Source organism: Rhineura floridana, chromosome 2 (assembly GCF_030035675.1).
Source record: "Rhineura floridana isolate rRhiFlo1 chromosome 2, rRhiFlo1.hap2, whole genome shotgun sequence".
NCBI classification, from domain to species: Eukaryota; Metazoa; Chordata; class Lepidosauria; order Squamata; family Rhineuridae; genus Rhineura; species Rhineura floridana.
Window position 1 is genome coordinate 113,716,624 of NC_084481.1, and position 18,554 is coordinate 113,735,177.

Consider the following 18,554-nt stretch of genomic DNA (forward strand, 5'->3'; position numbering starts at 1 on the left):
AAGGTACTAGAAAATCCAGAGCCAGCACAGGAATGATCTGTCTCCATCCCCATGTATGATGCAACGCAGGTAAGTGACCAGTATGGGCTCAGCTCAAGGCTTGCAGATTTTGCAAGCGTCTTGCTTTTCCCCAGTGATAATCAGGGACATACCTATAAGTGACCACTAGATGTCCTAGCAGCTATTCAAAGTACTATAGCGGAACTAGCTAGAAGAAATAATGTGTTCTGAGATATTTGCCGTGACAAGTGCAATTCTAGGACTGAACCGTTAAGACAATTTTTAAAAGCTAATATTTGCTTTATATTTATTCTTTGCCCTTGCATTTTTATTTTGAGTTGATATACTTTCAAACTTTCTTCTACAAAGTCTGGAAAGATTTTTTTTTTAAAAGAAAAGTTGAGGTCGTTACAAGTAGGCAGAGGAAATGTTTATTTCATTCTGCCCTATCCCAGAGGTTCAGGGCAGCTATGTACAATCCACACTGTTGTTTTAAACACCAATTGTTCAGTGATGCCCTCTAGTTAAAATCTAGTAGATGTGATCTGTAGTTTGGTCAGTATGCTTTTTCCATCTTCCAGGGACTCTACTTTTGGCTATAATAAAAGTCAAATGTTAACATATTGTTTCCCCAGATTTGTGAATTGTTATGGGTTGCTAATAGGATTGCCAGGTTCAGGGCCTGAGACTGATCCTGTATCTTTAGGAGAAGAGAAAGTCAGCCGAATGCAGGTGTTCTTGCAACACTGTAATGAGAAAAACCACAAGGTGCACAATTTTTAAAGGTACAGAAGACCTCTTGGAGGTCCTATTCTCTTGCAGTGTTTTTTTTTAAAAAAAAATGATCTTCAGATGAGACTTGGTTCACATGGTCATCCAGCTACTCTTGCCAATTTCCCATCACTACAAAGACTTACCTGGGAGTAAGCACCACTGAATTCAATTGGACTTACTACTAAGTAGGCATGGTTAGGATTACACTGTTAGTAATAGTTTCACCCCAATGCACTGATGGTGTGTAAGAATAACAATAATAATGCAGTGGGAGGTCAAATAATGAGCAAACCTCCTGATACATTCCTTACCCAAATACAAATCTACAGATAGATATTTGCATAGTCCGACATCTTGTAAGTTAAATAGTCTATCTGCCAGAAACATTAACATGAAGCAACTGTGAGATTGTCACTCAAAGCCAATTGTTTTTCAAATATACACAAAACAGGAACAATGGTCAACAAAACTGCTTGTTACAATCTTTATGTAAACTCCCCCCGCCACTTAAATCTTAGTGCATAGCATAACCCCCACGCCTTAATGGAGATGATAAGCATTACAGGCCACAGTATTTGCCTATTTGCTTTGAAAACGCCCACCTAACACACAAGAGATGTGAATAGTAGAACACATGCAAAAGTTCATTGTACATTAATGATCCAGCCACAAAGAGGTGGTAAGTGAAAGTTGTGTAATTTATTTCAACGTATCAAGCACAAACAAGATTTCCCCTAACAGGGAACATCACAAGGAATGTAGTTAAAAATCTGGAAACATTTACATTGAAAGTTAGCCCAGACTGGCACCACCACTAAATATTTTAAGGCTGTATATATATATATATATATATTATATCTTTTTATATATATAGCAGTACTTATCACTTGGAACTACTTCAGGCCAGAAAAGAAAGGCTTAGTACTGGCTGCAAGTCTACATAAAATATTGCAAATCTTTTAAAAATGGTGTAAAAATAGGAAGACTATCAACAGATTTGGAGGATGCAGTGGCAAACCCTTACTATTCCTGACCTTTAAATGCACCTAAGACCAAACAATATACACAGGGTGCCTTCTCACAATCACAGTTCAGTCCTATACAGGAGAGAAGGGCTCTCTGTGATACTAGAAAACAGTTGTCCTTTGATCCAAAACACAAGGGAGTTGAACCAACTGGTTGCAAGTGATCACTTCAGGAAAATACAGGAGCAATCGATTACAGCTGCTCACATAACTACCCTGTATTCATCAATGGACAAAAGCTCTCCTTTGTCACAAAATAAGCCCAGTGAACCCCAGTACTGTAGTGATTTTGTGACATATGAAATTACCTATATACACAAGTGCTTAAACACCCTCTTGCACCCATCATGGAATAATGGTACATTTTGGAGGCATTCCTTTGTACAATGCTTGTGTGTGTGTGTTTAATCAATGTAAAAACATACATGTATTAAAAAAATAAAACCAATTCATAAACAGGCAGGTCTGACCCTCTAACCCAGTGGACATCACTGGTTGTGTATAGGTCACCTTGTATTTCCTAAAAGGGGCAGGCTTTAAGAAATCATGCATATTTACAATTGTGGTGGAATGGAGTGGGATGTGCTGTTCATAGGGATTTGGTATGTGAGAACACTGACCAGAAGAACCAAGGCAACTGTGCTATCCATAACCCAGTTGGCTTAATTGTCACATGGCTGCCCAATATTCCCTTTTATATGTGAAATTATCAAAAGGTATATTGATTGATGGGAAAATACCGTTCCCCTTCACAGAAGAGCTATAAAACAAGACTCTAGGAATGATTTTATAAAACCGAGTATATGTGTATAAGTGCTCTGGGGGAACCAATACTTGTTGGTAAATCTTAATTGTATCAGAAAATGACAAAACAGAGAAAACAAAATTGCACAGTTAAAGCTACATTTGGCTTTAGCATTAAGGCCCAAACAGGTAAAGAGGTCCTTGTAGATGTACATGTAAAAAGGCAATGACATTAATCTGAAGAACAAAACTCTGCAGGTTCCCCGGTTCACTTTGTTCTCTCTTCCTCTCCCCCCTGGCTGCGTAGGTATTAAAGTGCTTGGTGCCTCAATGGGCTCCTTGCAATTAAGTCTCCCCATTCCTGCAGCTAGTCACTTTTATTGCTGCCAGATGCGGAGCTTTTATTTGAACACATAATTAATGAAGAGCTGACATGTTAGAAAGATGCACAGAAGAAACCAACAGCGAGAATCCAGGAAGAGGTTTTCCGATGAGGCCCTCCTGTAAAGAGACTTTTTGTTCAGAGCAGCGAGGTTCCTGCAAGAAACAACAACAGTCAACCAACTGTTACTAAAAATAAAATATAATTTAAAAAAATTGCATTTGTACTCACAGATCCTAAACTCAGGATCAGTTTAAAATTCAGTGTCAAACACGTCTGGTAAATTAAATATTCTGGCCATGCTGATTTCTTCTTTAAAAATGTAAAGACAATGTAAAAATGTAAAGACAATGCTGCAACCATTCTTTCCCACTGTTAGCTGACTGTCGGGACATACTGACCAGCAGGCCTCCCAATCCTCCAGCAAAAAACCCACAAATAACCCTGGTCACAACAAAACATTCACAAATCCTTCTAAAGGTTTATTTCTTTATTTTGATTTCTTAATATATTTTGGTGATTAAACTGAAGGCAGAAGTAGGGGAGAAGCTTTGCAAAAGCTGAACTCCTAAACATGACTGAGCTTTACAGAGGAGCTCAAATCCTTTGGACGTTAAGAAGATATGCCTACTTTTTAGTGGACAGTTGCAAATTATACCCACGAGGGTGGCTGTATACTATAGTCAGCATGGATTTTTTGCATTCCACCATGTTAAAATGAAAATACCCCCCATGCCTTTCTGATGCTTCCCATAAGCTCATTTCAAAATAAAACCTTACAAAACTTAAAGCCTTGAACTCAGAAATGCTTGCTTAACAACCCTCTAAATTTTCATGGCGATACACAACACAGCCAGAGAATTGAGAGTTCAAAGTGTAAAAACAGGGGAAAAAACAGACCCCTTTTGGGTTTTTTACTGTCAGAGTTCTCATAATCTGCTGAAATTAATTAAAAATCAGCCATGTTCACAGTAAAACCTATTACTGACCTTGCCCCATATTCTGACCTTCATCTTCTGCAGTTTAAAAGTTTAAAAAAATGCCTGGCTGATGTTTAATTAATCTAAGAAATTTTGCATTGAACTCAATGATAATGTCAGACATGCTCAGTAAGAACCAACTGTCAGTGTTCTAAAAGCCAGACTCACAGCTACTGGACTTGCCTAATCAGGGGGCCACAACCACACCAGCCTTTGATTTCACTTGAGACAGTCATGGCTTCCCCCAAAGAATCCTGAGAAATGTAGTTTGTGAAGGGTTCTGAGATGAGACTCCTATTCCCTTGACAGAGCTCCAATGGCCAGAGTGGTTTAAGAGTCTGTAGGGGGAACAGGGTATCTCCTAGCAACTCTCAGCACTTCCCAGGATTCTTTGGGAGTGGCCATGACCGTCTAAAGTGAAATAAAGGTCTAGTGTGGAATGTGGCCAGGGACAGCTTTGATTTAAATTTGGGTGGGAAACCACATGTGCCTGCTGTAGAATAAAAAGGTGGGGAAACCCTGAAAAAGAATGATACTTCACAATGTTTTCATTTTGGAAGGAAAGGGGCTTCCCCTCTGTCCAGTGCCCACCCATCAAATCCCCTCCCCTCCCTCTCCCCTTCCTGCCCTCCCCCCCAGGTTAGCTTCACCTATCCTAAGCCTGATTGCACTGGAGTAAATCTCACTAAAGCCAACAAGCATGCAAATGATCCAACCTGCCCTCCCCTCCTCCTCCCTTCTATCCCCTCCCCAATCCCCATCCAACTCCCTCCTTCCTCCTCCCTCCTCCTCTATGGTCAGTTTTACCTATTTTAGGACTATGACCTGGGAGACCAGGGTTCAAATCCCCTCACAGCCATGAAGCTCAATGGGTGACCTTGGGCCAGTCACTGCCTCTCAGCCTCAGAGGGGTAAACCTCCTCTGAATACCGCTTATCATGAAAACCCTATTCATAGGGTTGCCATAAGTTGGAATCGACTTGAAAGCAGCCCATTTCATTTTAAAGCATGATTGCATGGGAGCAAATCCCATTGAACTCAATAAGCATGCAAATGATCAAGCCTGCCCTCCCCTCCTCCTCCTTCCCATCACCTCCCTTTGCCACTTCCCTCCCCTTTCCTTCACCCCTCCCCCTTCCAGTCCCCTCCTTCCCCTCTCCCTCCTTCTGCTCCCCTCTCCCCCTTTTTCCCCTCTCTCCTCCTCCTCCTCCATGGTCAGTTTTACCTATCCTAGCCATGACTGCACAGGAGTAAATTCCACTGAACTCGATAAGCACGCAAATGATCAGACCTGCCTTTCCCCTCCCCTCTGCCTTCCTCCTCCATTCTTCCTCTCTTCCCCTCTTCCTTCTTCCTCCTCCCCTGCCCACTCCAGGCTTCCCTCCCCACAGTCAATTTTACCCATCCTAAGCATGATTTCATGGAAGTAAATCCCACTGAACTCAACAAACATGCAAATGATAAAACCTGCCCTCCTCCCCCCCTCTTGCCTGCTCCCCTCCCCCTCCTTCCATCCCCTGTGGTCAGTTTCATCCTAAACATGACTGCAGGGGAGTAAATCCCACTGAACTCAATAAGCATGCAAATAATCCATTCTCAGCAAACTTAAGACAGGATCCCATTTCTTACCTCCTGGATTAAAAAGCAGAGAAATTCACTAATAGGCAAAAAACCTTGCCATTTAAGGATGTACCTATAGCCAACAGATATTTCTATCAAACTTTAAAAAGCAGGGGAATTGGGCAGTTATAGTGAATGCACCAGGACAGCAGGAAACCTGACCTCCTCTCTGAGATATTGCACTGCCCTACAAATGTGTCAAAATGCAAACACAATTTGGGTTGGTCTTTCCCAGTTCAATCCACTTCCTGTGTAGCTTGGAAGAATTTGGTAACATGTGCGTCTGAGCATATGGTGAGTGGTGGTAACACCTGCAATTAGCCCAAATAACACAAACAAGACATGTGCTGTACTGATCTTGTTTTAGCAGGGAGGAAGCAACAATATTAAAACAGTTGATATCATTCATAGTCATTTTAAATATGTTTGATTTACTTTGCAATTTTAGTGAAGTTTCCTATAGTAAATCATTCTCTTTTGCTTCTGTTTCTGTGAATATGTGAAGTACAGCAACATTTTGCAACACTAAAAAAAAAGCTCCGAAAACAATTGTGGAATAATGGCACTGACTGTTCTGCAGAATAGTTTCCAATGGACATGAGGAGTGTCTCAGTTTGCACAAGATAAAACAGTGGGAAGTGAAATATATTCTAGCAAAATTCTAGATGTGCTCTATGTTTTTAATTGACCATGCCCACCTTTCCTTAAGTGGAGTAGTTTAAGCACAGCAGGCTGAAAACATGCATCTTGGGCAGGCCAGGTTTGCTTTTTCCAACAGCTAAAGTAATTGCTTAAGTAGCAATACATTGTAATCAGTCTGATTTTACATCAAACTGCAGTTTCAGATTCAACTGTTAATGTGCCCAAAATGGAAACAGAGCATAACCTTCAGTTGGAAATACAAAAGGCTGTCTTCACCATCATACGACACTGACCAATAGAAAGGCTTTGAAATTAATAAAAATAAATTTGGCACAGATTTCTAGGATGAAAAATGAGAGAAACATACTTTTCTAGCTTAGATTCTCTGTGAAAACAGTAGTAACATAGAAAGAAGCAAAGTAAGAAGGGCACCAACAAACATACAAAAATGTAATTCTCCATGTTTAGAGATGGCAGGTGTTGTCACCACTTAACATATGCTCAGAGGCACGTTACCAAATTTTTCCAAGCTACACAGGAAGCTGTGAAAGACCAACCCAAATGGTGTTTGCATTTTGACCAATTTGTAGGGCAGTACAATATCTCAGAGAGGAGTTCTGGTCTCCTGCTCCCCTGGTGCATTCACTATAGCTGCCCAATTTCCCTGCTTTTTAAAGTTTGATAGAAATATTTATGGGCTATAGGTACGTTCTTAAACCTTAGGGATTTTTCCCTATTAGTGAATTAAGATTTGAATCAACAAACTTCTTTTATCCAACACTGGTGGGATTGATCTATCTTTTACATTGCACAAGTATATGCAGCCCATTTTTATTCTTCAGTTTTAAAAGTAGAAGATACTTAAAATCAGTTTTAATCTTCTTCCCATGAACAGAAGATCGATCATGAATGTCTGCCTCACCAAAACATAAACCACCTGTTAAATGTGGAAATATACAGTGTCTTGAGGTTTGTGTTTTTTACATTTACAAAATGGTACGATTTGAAGGAAGATAACCCTTGTCCAATTTATTGGCTTTACTTTCCACACAGGTCAATGACCATTATTGTGCTTGTGCTAATGCTTGGTAGTGGTTGTACATGAACTAGCCCCCTGCTCCTGGGCAACCTGTCCTTGGTTAAGAGGGATCCTATGGCACTTCATTGCAGTCTTTTCCCCTCCCCAAGTGCAATAATGAACCCTTACTCTATCATGTCTATTATGACAATGGGGATTTGCTAGCTCCACTTTCACAAAGAGTAGTGGTTATCTGAAGATCAATGCATTAAAAAGGAAATATTGTACCTGTGTATGTCTTGTTGAGCTCTCTGAAGGGATAACACAGCAGTGTGGATTTCTTTCAAATGGTTGTTTTCTTTCCCACACTGAGTACATGGACTTTCAAAACCTGCGGGGAAAAGATGAGAGCTAGATTTCATGTGTGTTTGTGGGTGTGTTTGTGGAAATGGGAAGAACACTGGCTTTTGTCTCCTGTTTTGATTTTTTCTTTCCCCTGCCCAGGGAGTATCACTCCCAACATACATGCGAAAAGGCAATATGGAAGCAGCAGTTCATAGATTAGACTTGTTTTTGGATCCACAAATTCCTGAAATCCCTGTTGATGTTGCAGATATGTACAAAAGATACTTACTTGCACATTAAAGATTGAATCCAACAACTAACAACCTAACAACATTCATGCAACAGAATTTCCCCTCCCTATGCTCTCCCCTGGCCCGCAACCCCCAAATCTGCTCCGGAGGGTTGGCAAGGGAAAGAGAAGTTCTGTTGCCCAAGTGGAAGTTGTTCTACTGCTGCAGTGACTTTGTCGGGTACAACCCTATGTCTTTCCCATGTATGTAATGCCTGTATCAGCAATAACCTAACAAAGCTAGTGTTAACATTTGAATCAGTTCTGAAAAACAGATACAGGAAGAATGCGTGTTTTGAATCTTGCAGAGTAGAAACTACATACATATGAATTTTTAAAAAATGTTTTTATATGTGGAACTGTTTTTACACACTTAATTGTTAATTGTTGATGTTTTTACTGTGAAATTGATTTGAGATGTTTTATGGGAAGTGATTCGAAAATGGAATAAAAACAAAGCAGGTATGTGTGTGTGAGAGAAAGAGAGATCTGGAAAGAAGGTGAAGGAGGAAAAAGGTCAAAAACACCACCCCTCTAATATATATGCATTTGGGCTTAGCACGTAGTTAAGCCTGTCAAAAAGTCATCAAACTGATGACCATCAGCATAGGTGTGGATGACATGCAGTGGATTGGAGAAGAAGAAAAACATGGCTACCCACAGCTGAGAAACAATCATTTCTGACCATTTCATTTCAATTCTGAAATTCCCACCAACGAATTAACTGTGTAAGGCAGGGGTTCTTAACCTGTGGTCCATGGACCCCTAGTGGGTCCATGGATGATCTTCAGGTGGTTCATGAACTGGGTACAAAAAAAAAAGTCAATTCCCAAAAGCAATAAAATTGTATTTATTTAAGGGGTCCATAGCTTTGAGCAAATTCTCAAATGGGTCAGTGACCCACCCCCCAAAATTAAGAACCACTGGTGTAGGGCATACCACATGCTGCAAGTGGCATGTGTGGTTTCTTTGTATTGCAAATTACTACCAGGGCTATTCATAACAGTTGTGGAGAAGACTGAGCTACCATTCCTCGTGTGTTTTATGTGGGGTTTGGTGATGCTTCTTGCTCTGTGGGCACCCTGCACCAAAAAGATAATGTCTCAATAAAATATATTACTTTGCCTATTTTATGACCCTTAGGCAGCAAAAAGTAGTCATTTGACAACATCATTCATTAAAAGGATTCCTGCATCTGATGGACTCTAGTCCACAAAAGCTTCTGCCATAATAAAATGTGTTAAGTCTTTAAGGTGTCACAAGACGGTTGCTTTTGTTGCAACAGATTAAACACAGCTACCCCTCTGGATTCTTTGATGTAATTTTCCTATACTGTCACCAGTGCTTAACAGCAAACCTTTCCCATCACTGTGCAAACTGATTAAGCTATCATGGAACGACAATAGGATTTAACACTGGATATGAGCATGGGGGGAAGATGGCTGCTGGCAGGCTGGTCCACTAGCGAGCTCTGGAGCTCATACCCACCTCGCCTCTTTTTTTGCTATCTTTAGAGATATTCTTTGGAAATTTTTATTCTGGAACCTAACAGCATCAACAACACCTATTTTTTGAAGGCTATGGAACCATTTTATCAGCAAGAAAACAGACTCTTTATCAGCCGGTGAGTCACAACTCTGCTTCGCATTACTAACTCAAGGAATATAATTTACCATAACAAAATCTAAGGATTCCTAAGATAAAACTACTTAGCCTTGGAGTCGACAATTTATAATTATACCTCCGTTCATCTTAGAGTTTAAAAGGCAAACCTTATAGTTTTTAAAATGGTTCAAACAAGGAAAAGATGTTATGAACATGACCATAAATCAGACCAGGTTTTGGAAGAATCTGGGAATGGGGATCAACAGCTTAAAATTACAAACTTCTTTTTACCAACCAAAGCGGATAAGACAAAGAGAAATGCGTCACGATCTATTGAGAAAACCCCTTCCCAAATCGAAACAGAACAATTCTGTACCTGCTTGAGTGAGGAATTCCAGGCAAGGGATGACCCAGAAATTATACAAAGCCTGGTGTATGGAACATCCACAGATCCCCTTTTTGGGCAGACGCATACACCTAGTCTGATCAACTCTCTGCCGCAGGTACCTGAAAGCAAGGAGACGCCATCTTCCTCTCTGTACAAGGACACTGACTTACATTCCCCCTTAGACATTCTGTCTACTGTGCATGCTACAGACATCGACAGCCAGACTCCCGTTTTTACTCAATCACAGCCTTCTTCTGCCTGCTCTACACCACGGAACTGGCACAAATTGGCCAAAAACTACTTCTAACTGGCCAAAAATGTCTGCAGTTACAATTAGCCATTGTGGCAAAAGAGACTGAAAACATCAAAGCTTTTTTGGAAGAAACAAACAACCTTCTAAAATCATTTATGGAAGAACTATCCAAACTATATTTGAGCCTAAACTACACTCTTCCCCCCCACAAAACAACAACAACACTGAAGTGTGCAAACATAAAGAAACCTCGTATTGCACCTAAGGAGAAAAAATCCAAAAACATAAAAAATTACAAACCGCCAAGGAGTAAGAAGATGAACTTTCAGAAACTTTTTAAAGTACTTAAAGCTCAACAGCAAACAGCTTCGCAAACAAAGAATTTATCTGCTTCATCTACAGCGAGAACACCCCCTAGATCTTATTGCAAAGCCTTACCAGAAAGCAAAAAAAGTCCAAATCTCCCAGAGCTACTTACTCACCCCAACCCGAGGTCCTATAGCGGAATATGCTCTACCAATAACAAGATTTCACGACGAAAGAATACAAATGGGAATTGGCTTCTCAAATATAATTCAAACAAACTTGCACTGCTGAATCTTCCTCTTCTTAACATCAAAGAAAAAGTAAACATCAGGAAGCAAAGAGTGTGTTACGCCCTCCAGTCGTTAGGTGTAATGGATTTACGGCCTGACGATATCTCGTATGTGGAATTCCTTTACAACCCCTCAACAAAAACGTCTGCTTTACTTACCTTTAAATCGGCTGAGACAACAGCACGGATAATTGCAAATAAATCCCTTCTCAGCTACCATGGAATATCCGTTCAGAGACATTTCACAAACCTGGCCAGTCCAATTTCCTTGTTCACAAAGAGAACTCCAACAACAAACCTTATCTCTTCACATGAGAGGAGGAAGTTTTCCTCGAACAGCAGCAAAAATATATCAAACTCTGGAAACTTGGATCCATTCCTGGAACAGCTTCCTCTTAAAAGCACATTAAACATGAACTGCTCTTCTCTATCATTAGGACCAACTATGCTGGAAAAGAATTTATCCCCTTTGACTCCCCCAGCGCAAGAAACATTAAACCTTGAAACACTTAACTCCATAAACTCTGATCTTATTATTTTGGATGAAGTAAGCTCCTCCCCACCACCAGCTCCCATTTTCGTTCCGTTACAGTCACCTCCTTCTCTGGTAAACAGTAAGGAAAATCAAGATCTTGCATTTGACTTTGCTTGTGAGGGAGAGGAGGAACTATTAAATAGTTTCCATACATTCACTGAGAATGAACAAAGTGAGGTCATAAACAAAATGCAGAATCTGTTAAACAATCTAAGGGCAAAAAGGACATGTTCCAGATACTTGGAGGACTATGAACTGAACTCACCATCCAGCATTCAAGTTTCTCCTCTGAAAGTTCCCTTAAAGGTACTGCCACATTGTTACTCAAATGTTTGTAGACCTAGCACAATATGTGATGTGATTGTACATGAGGTTCCTGAACTGACTTGACAACCCTTATTAAATTCTAAAAACCCGATTCTATCCTGTGAATCTCCTGAAAAAATGGTAAACCCTCATTTCAGGACATCACAGCACTCACTATGCAAATCTTATACAGCAAAGGAAATTTCTCATCCTACGAATCCAATTATTAATGCATGCCAGGTTTCTGTTCTCTCACCTAATTTTACATTCCACCTTCTCTCCTGGAACATTGCAGGGTGGAATGCCAAACAAAAAATTCCTGACTTTATTACTTTTCTGAACAAATTTGACTTAATTTTCTTACAGGAGACGTGGTGTACCCTTAAATTAATAGTGGATGGTTTCTCTTGTTCATGTTTACCAGCGACCTATTCCCAACCCAGTTCCAAAGGCAGACCCAAAGGAGGCCTAGCCATACTCATCTCTACTTCTGTAACAGCTCGCTCTATAAGTTTAACCCCTTGTAAAAACATTGCACAGGCTGTTTTATTATCTTTTAGCACATTTTCTCTTCTGTTAGTAAATGTTTATATTCCCCCTCATGCCTCTCGGGCACAAATTGACTGTGACTGGGACGTTCTTACCAATTATCTAACATCACTTGAGGCTAAATTCCCCAAAGCGCCTCTCATTGTTATGGGTGATTTCAACGCCAGGTCTGGCCCCCACAATGATGCGCTATTTGCTTCAAACCTCTGGGGGGGCGAGGACACCGCCCCATACCTCCCAGGCTATGCTAGGACTTCCAAGGACCCCAAGATAAATTATGGTGGAATATGTTTATACCGATTCCTTGCTAGACACAGCCTAATAATGTTGAACGGTCATAAGCAGATAGATTCATGTGCGGAATTTACCTACATCTCTGGCCTCAGGTGCAGTGTCATCGATTACGCCTTGATCTCGCATTCCCTGTTCAGGTTTATTTTGGACTTTTCTGTCGGCTCCAGACAGGATAGTGATCACCTTCCCCTTACCTTTTCCTTTTATCTACCAGAACGCGGTCACTTGCTCCTTACCCATAAACCAATGGCAAATCTAATCCACCCTACCCATAAAAGGACATTTTGGACTCCCACAGTAGCCTCTAATGTGGCCTTATTTCTCACTTCCCCCTCTGCCCTGTCCTTATAGAGGGAGATCATGCATGCTTCTGATTCATATTTAGCGTCAATAGCGTATAACTCCTTAATTACCAAACTTAAAGCCTCTATTATCCCACCATCTTCTTCCTTCAGGGCTCCTCCTACCACTGGTTTTCCCAGATGGTTTGATAAGGACTGTCTTGATGCTAAGAAACAGCTGAGACGGCTATACCTTCAATATCGACACCAAAATTTAACCACCCTCCCCCCTGAGTATTTTATTATCAAAAAATACTACAAGCATATGATAGTCATCAAAAAAAGGCAGGTGATGCACGAAGATTGGGAAGCCTTAATTCAAGCCTCCAGATCAAATAATTCGAAGTGTTTTTGGGAGCTGATTTCTGGTTCTATGAGCCCACTAAATCCGGCCCCTTGCCACATTTCCCCATACCTCTGGGAGAAATATTTTTCTGCAAACAACGAGACTGTAAATGCTGTTTCCTTTATTGATAATTTAACAAATCTTCCCACTTGGCCACCTGTAACCCAAAAAGAAATTATTGATTTGATTGCTAGCTTGAAATCCGGCAAAGCTCCTGGACCTGATAACATACTTTCTGAAATGTTGAAGGCGCACCAAGCTTGGTGGGCCCCTCTTCTAGCAAATTTCTTTACTCTGATCAATAATTCCGGATGCTTCCCTGAGTCTTGGCTTGAATCCATAGTTATCCCTATATTTAAAAAAGGGAACAAAGAGGACCCAGCAAATTACCGCCCAATTAGCCTCCTTTCCATTATTGGCAAACTATATGCCTGCTACTTAAAAGAGAGACTCTCATCTTGGTTGGAGGAGGATAATATCCTTGGGAGGGAGCAGGCAGCTTTCCGGAAAGGTAGGTCTGGGATAGAACACTGTGTGATTTTAAATCACTTAGCTGAAAAATACAAGAACCGCTGGGGTAACGGCCTGTTTGTTGCCTTTGTCGACTTGAAATCGGCTTTTGATTCCATCCCTAGGGAGATACTATGGGCGAAACTCGCAAAATCTACGATCGACAAGAGACTCCTCTTCTTAATTAGCCGTCTGCACCACCACACATCCTTTCGTGTTAGATGTAGTCGTGAAGGTCATCTCACAAACCCCATTACTACAACAAAAGGAGTTAGACAAGGCTGCATACTAGCCCCACTTTTATTTAATTTTTTCATGAATGATCTGTCCCTTTATTGTCAATCCCCGGACTTCCACCCCCCTAAGTTAGCAAACCTGCATTGTCCCTTGTTATTGTATGCAGATGACGCTGTTCTCCTTTCTGTTTCTAAAGTAGGACTCAAACGCCTAACTAAAGCTTTTATGAGTTTCTGTCATGATAACAAACTATCTATAAACTTTTCCAAAACTAAGATCTTAGCTTTTGCCAAGCACTCTCCTGCTCACGCATGGACAATTAATACCCATAAAATAGAACAGGTTTCTCATTTCAAATACCTTGGTATACTTTTTCATTCCTCTCTGTCCTGGAATCCCCATATCCGAGGGGCTATTTCTACTGCTCGCAACTCAGCCAGTGGTATTCGAAGGTTCTTCTTCACTAAAGGAGGACAATACATTCCGGCAGCCCTAAAGGTTTTTAGATCCAAAACTATTTCTCAACTTCTCTACGGGGTACCTTTATGGATTGGCGCCTTCAACTCTTCTGCGGAGGCAGTTCTCTCCTTGTTTCTCAGACAAATTTTTGGCGTTCCCAGGTGTGTTCCTGCGGCGGTCCTTAGGTTAGAATCTGGCCTAGTCTCACTTGAGTCTCAAGCGTGGTTGGCCGCCCTAAATTTCTGGTTTAAAATGTCTTATGAAAAATCTACTGGCTATCTCCCTTTACTCTGGGAAGACTCTTTTACCTCGAAATGGGCCCGTACGTTTACAAATTACCTTGCAAGTATTGGCCTCTCAATTGAACATCTGATGTCCCTCGCTCCAGAGACAGTTAAACATTCTATCCAGACTCGTATCAACGATATGGACTTCCAACGCTCCATAACTGCAGCCACCTCAACCTGCTCTCCTATTCACTTTGGTCTGAGCTTTGTGCCTATGCTCAGTGCCCCTTATCTGGAAACTCTTACGATCCCCAAATATCGTCTAGCCTTTACAAAGGCTAGATTTAACTGTCTTATCTCTGCCTTACTTGAAGGGAGATTTAAACGTATCCCGTATGCAAACCGATTATGCCTTTGTGGTGTCAGCGCCATAGAAACTCTCTCTCATGTCATCTTTGAGTGCACCCTATATGACGATATTCGCTCCAAATTCATAACCCCCATCATAAATAAATACGCCTACAAACCGCTTAACTGTTTACTTTTACATCTTTTGTCAGCAGCTAATAAGGATACTATCCTGTCAGTTGCTAAATTTATTTTTGCGGCTCAATCAATTCGGAAGGCATCTATCCTTTCAGAAGCTTCCGCCACCCAACTGTAACTGTTTTCCTTGTTGTTTTATTGTTTTACTGTTTTAACATGACTGCAACTTTGTAACCTTTTATTATAAACGTATGTAGTTTTATTTATAAATGTCTTTTGGTCTATGACCGTATCAATAAAGATTGATTGAATATCTGATGATCTGATGATGATGGATATGAGCACACAGCCCCAGAACCTTGCAAAATACTTACTGTCATCATCTGAAAGATCCTGCAGAGACTCTGGGGTCGAACAGCTACTTTCAGTGTTCTGACTATTGTTGGATGGTTGATCACTATTTTTACGCAGTCTACAATCATTCACGGACCTCTAAACGAAAAGGGACAAAAATAAAAAACACCAATTTATCTGCCTGGAGTGAAAGGATGTAATTTACAGAATCAATAAATATCTGGCTTCAATGGGGTACTGTGAATACTCATCATCTCAAAAGTTTGATCCTAGGCTGAAATCCTGAACCCCCATATTCCTAAGTAATCTCACTGGTTTCTGTGGAATAACAGAATGACAATCTAAAATAAACATTCTTACATTCAAGACCCTCAAACCTCCCCCCCATAGTAATATAGTGCAGAGGGTGAGGGTATTAAACCCCAAACCTGAGCATTACAAATGGGAACTGCAACAAAATGTTACAGCATATTCTCACTTCTAACTGGAGTATTCCTATTTAAGGTTCCAGCTAGCCAACCATGCCCTCATTCAGGATACTCCATTCCCAATCTCCCTGTTTTCCATTTTTCTTTTCCAACTGACACTCAGCATTTTATGGCTACTGAGTATGGTCAGTCCACAGTAAGCTCTTGATCTGTTTCAACCACTTTTTTAAAAAAAATGTTTTTTGTGTGTGTATTTCTTTCCATCTTGGGTTCCTCTGAGCATGCCGATACTACTGTCTTGTTGATCCATTTTTGTTGGCGTTCATCACCTGAGTTTGCTATTAGAGGAACTGGGAGCGAGAGTGAATGGGTGTAGCTTTCCTCATTATTTCTTTCCCCTCTCCAGATCTCTAAAGTCCAGTCATAGATCCAGTGGCCTGCTGGATGACTAAACAACCTCCATATACATTTAGTTAAACTCCCATCCACCATTGTAATTCAAAACACTCTAGTGCAAGTGCAAAGCCTGGTTTTTAAAATTCGTTCCAAAACTTCCACCAGGACAAGCCACATAAAATGTTTGCAGATGAAAATCCTGCAAATCAGATAGCAGTTGTCATTTTTTTGCCACATAATAGACCCCTGTATTCACAAGTGAGATAACATTTTCCCAAATCTGGCTTGGTATGCACTCATGGTAAATTGGCACTGTGAGCACAGGCTGCAATTTGGTTCATCACCATCAGGGATGTCACTGGGGCAGTGCGGCAGGTGCAGGCCGCACCGGGTGACACCACCAGACGGGGGTGACACCCAGAGCCGCCCCCCCCAGGCACCGCCTAGGCTCCAACGAGAGCCTTCACGTGCCACGCCGGCTGCCTTCCTCGGCTGTTAGAAGGTGGCAGCGGGGGCAGCGAGGCAGCGGCGCGCTCCCGGGCCCTGTTGTTTGGCCGCATGCTATGCTCACACTCTCGGGAGACAAGGCGCTGAGGGCCGCACCGGGTGACACCAACCCTAGTGACACCACTGATCACCATTCAGGAAACAGAGTGCAGAAGGACACCTATCCACACACCAAGGAAAATATGGAGTGCTGGCACAGCAGTGGACTTTCTGGGGAAGGCCAGTTACCTTGTGCCGTGCTACTTGGTTGCTGATGCACATGTTCTTGTGAGTTGACATTCTATTGGATATGTGCCTCTGCATGGTTTGAAGTATGCCGTCCTTCTCATACTGGGCAATGTCATTCAAAGAGTCCCAGGGCTGCAAACTTTTGAAAGGAAAAAGAAGTTTATTGGGGGGGGGGTCATTGAGTTTAATAGTAGTAATATATACCAAACTTTTGCCATTGTGTGGAGCAGATGTAAACATTCACATTCTTATTTTGCATCGCCAAAATACTTCAACCACAACACTGAAAACACCTTAACATTGTAGCAAAACAAGAATTGTTATCATAAACCAGGGATGGGAAATCTGTGGCCCTCTGGCAGTGTACAATCTTTATTTGAATCAACCCTGTGAGGCAAGTCACATTACAGTAGGGCCCCCGCTTCTAGGTGCCCTGCTTTTCAACGTTCCGCTAATATAGCACCAGCGGGGCAATCAGCTAGAGGGGGGCTAGAGCTCCCCGCGCTCTAGCTGATCTCGCTGGAGGGGAAGATCAGCTGCAGCATGCTCCAGCTGATCTTCTCCTCGGGGGCGGTCAGACTCCCACATTCCAGCTGATAGCGCCTGAGGAGGGGAAGATCTCTACAGCTCATCTTCTCCTCTTCTGGCGTGATCAGACTCCCCTGCTCAAGCTGATCGCACAGGAGGAGGGGAAGATCACCCGTAGCACGCTATAGCTGATCTCCTCCTCTGGCATGATCAGCGGGTTAAGTTCCAGACCCCTGCGCTACAGCTGATCCGCTTTTCGGCAGGGGTCTAGAACCTAACCTGCCATATGAGTGGGGCCCTACTATACTTCTTTTTCCAGGTAGTGTACTGGGACTATGAGATGACAGATTTGTCCTAAGTCACAGTGACTGCATGGAAGAAATGGAACTTGATGTTCAGTTTCAGAGCCACACTGGCCCACACTGGGCTCTCCATACAGGGCTCAAAGAGGACTTGAGGGTGCAATCTAATATACACTTGCGTGTAATTCCCATTTAACTCAGCAGGACTTAACACCACAACACAAGTTCAGGCAGTAAATGTTACAAACAGCTGTGAACAGGTTTTGTACAGCTTTGTGTTCAGTTCATGACATGACTAATATGTGTGCAATGTGCAGCATATGCATATTAAACAGATGATTAATCTTTCCTTCCCTCATCACAAATTTATCTTGGCAATCTCCTTGTTCTAGTTTCAACAGGCAGTCAATGTAACACTATCTAACATTTGGGCCTTGATCAGCTTTGAACTAACACCGTAGCAGAAATCCCATGGTATTTCACCTGAACAATAGTTAACAGCAGCACTCAAAAACAAGAAACGACAAGTTTAGCATTAGTGTGCTGTAGAAAAAGACACAGAACCATCAAGATTACTGTGGGTAAAAAGGAGAAATAAACATGAAAGAGGAACAGGCTTACCCTGTGCTATGTGCTTTAGACTCTCTCTCTCTCTCTCTCTCTCTCCCTCTCTCTCTCTCTCCCTCTCTCCCTCTCTCTCTGTGTGCCACCCCCTTTCTCCCACCTCACCCAGCATGCTGTTGGGTGAGGAACACATCACACTTGCCAAAGGTATTTACTCCCCAACTGACATTTCTAATTAGGAGGAACAGAAATTATGTAAGTAGTTAAAAAGTAAATGGCTTGAAAAGGGCTTTGAAA

General features: G+C 41.6%; 1 protein-coding gene across 2 annotated transcripts in view; it reads right to left on the reverse strand.

Annotated features, from left to right (window-relative positions):
* Positions 1 to 1,454: 1,454 nt before the first annotated feature.
* OSBPL5 (oxysterol binding protein like 5) overlaps positions 1,455 to 18,554 on the reverse strand; it is a 249,302-nt gene continuing 232,202 nt past the window's right edge. For both annotated transcript variants that reach the window (XM_061610182.1, XM_061610183.1), the window contains exons 19-22: positions 16,864 to 17,002; positions 15,325 to 15,442; positions 7,474 to 7,576; positions 1,455 to 3,080 (exon numbers count right to left, since the gene is read on the reverse strand). In XM_061610182.1, coding sequence (XP_061466166.1) covers positions 2,945 to 3,080; positions 7,474 to 7,576; positions 15,325 to 15,442; positions 16,864 to 17,002 — 496 coding nt within the window. In that variant the 3' untranslated portion in view covers positions 1,455 to 2,944. The remainder of the gene's footprint in view (positions 3,081 to 7,473; positions 7,577 to 15,324; positions 15,443 to 16,863; positions 17,003 to 18,554) is intronic.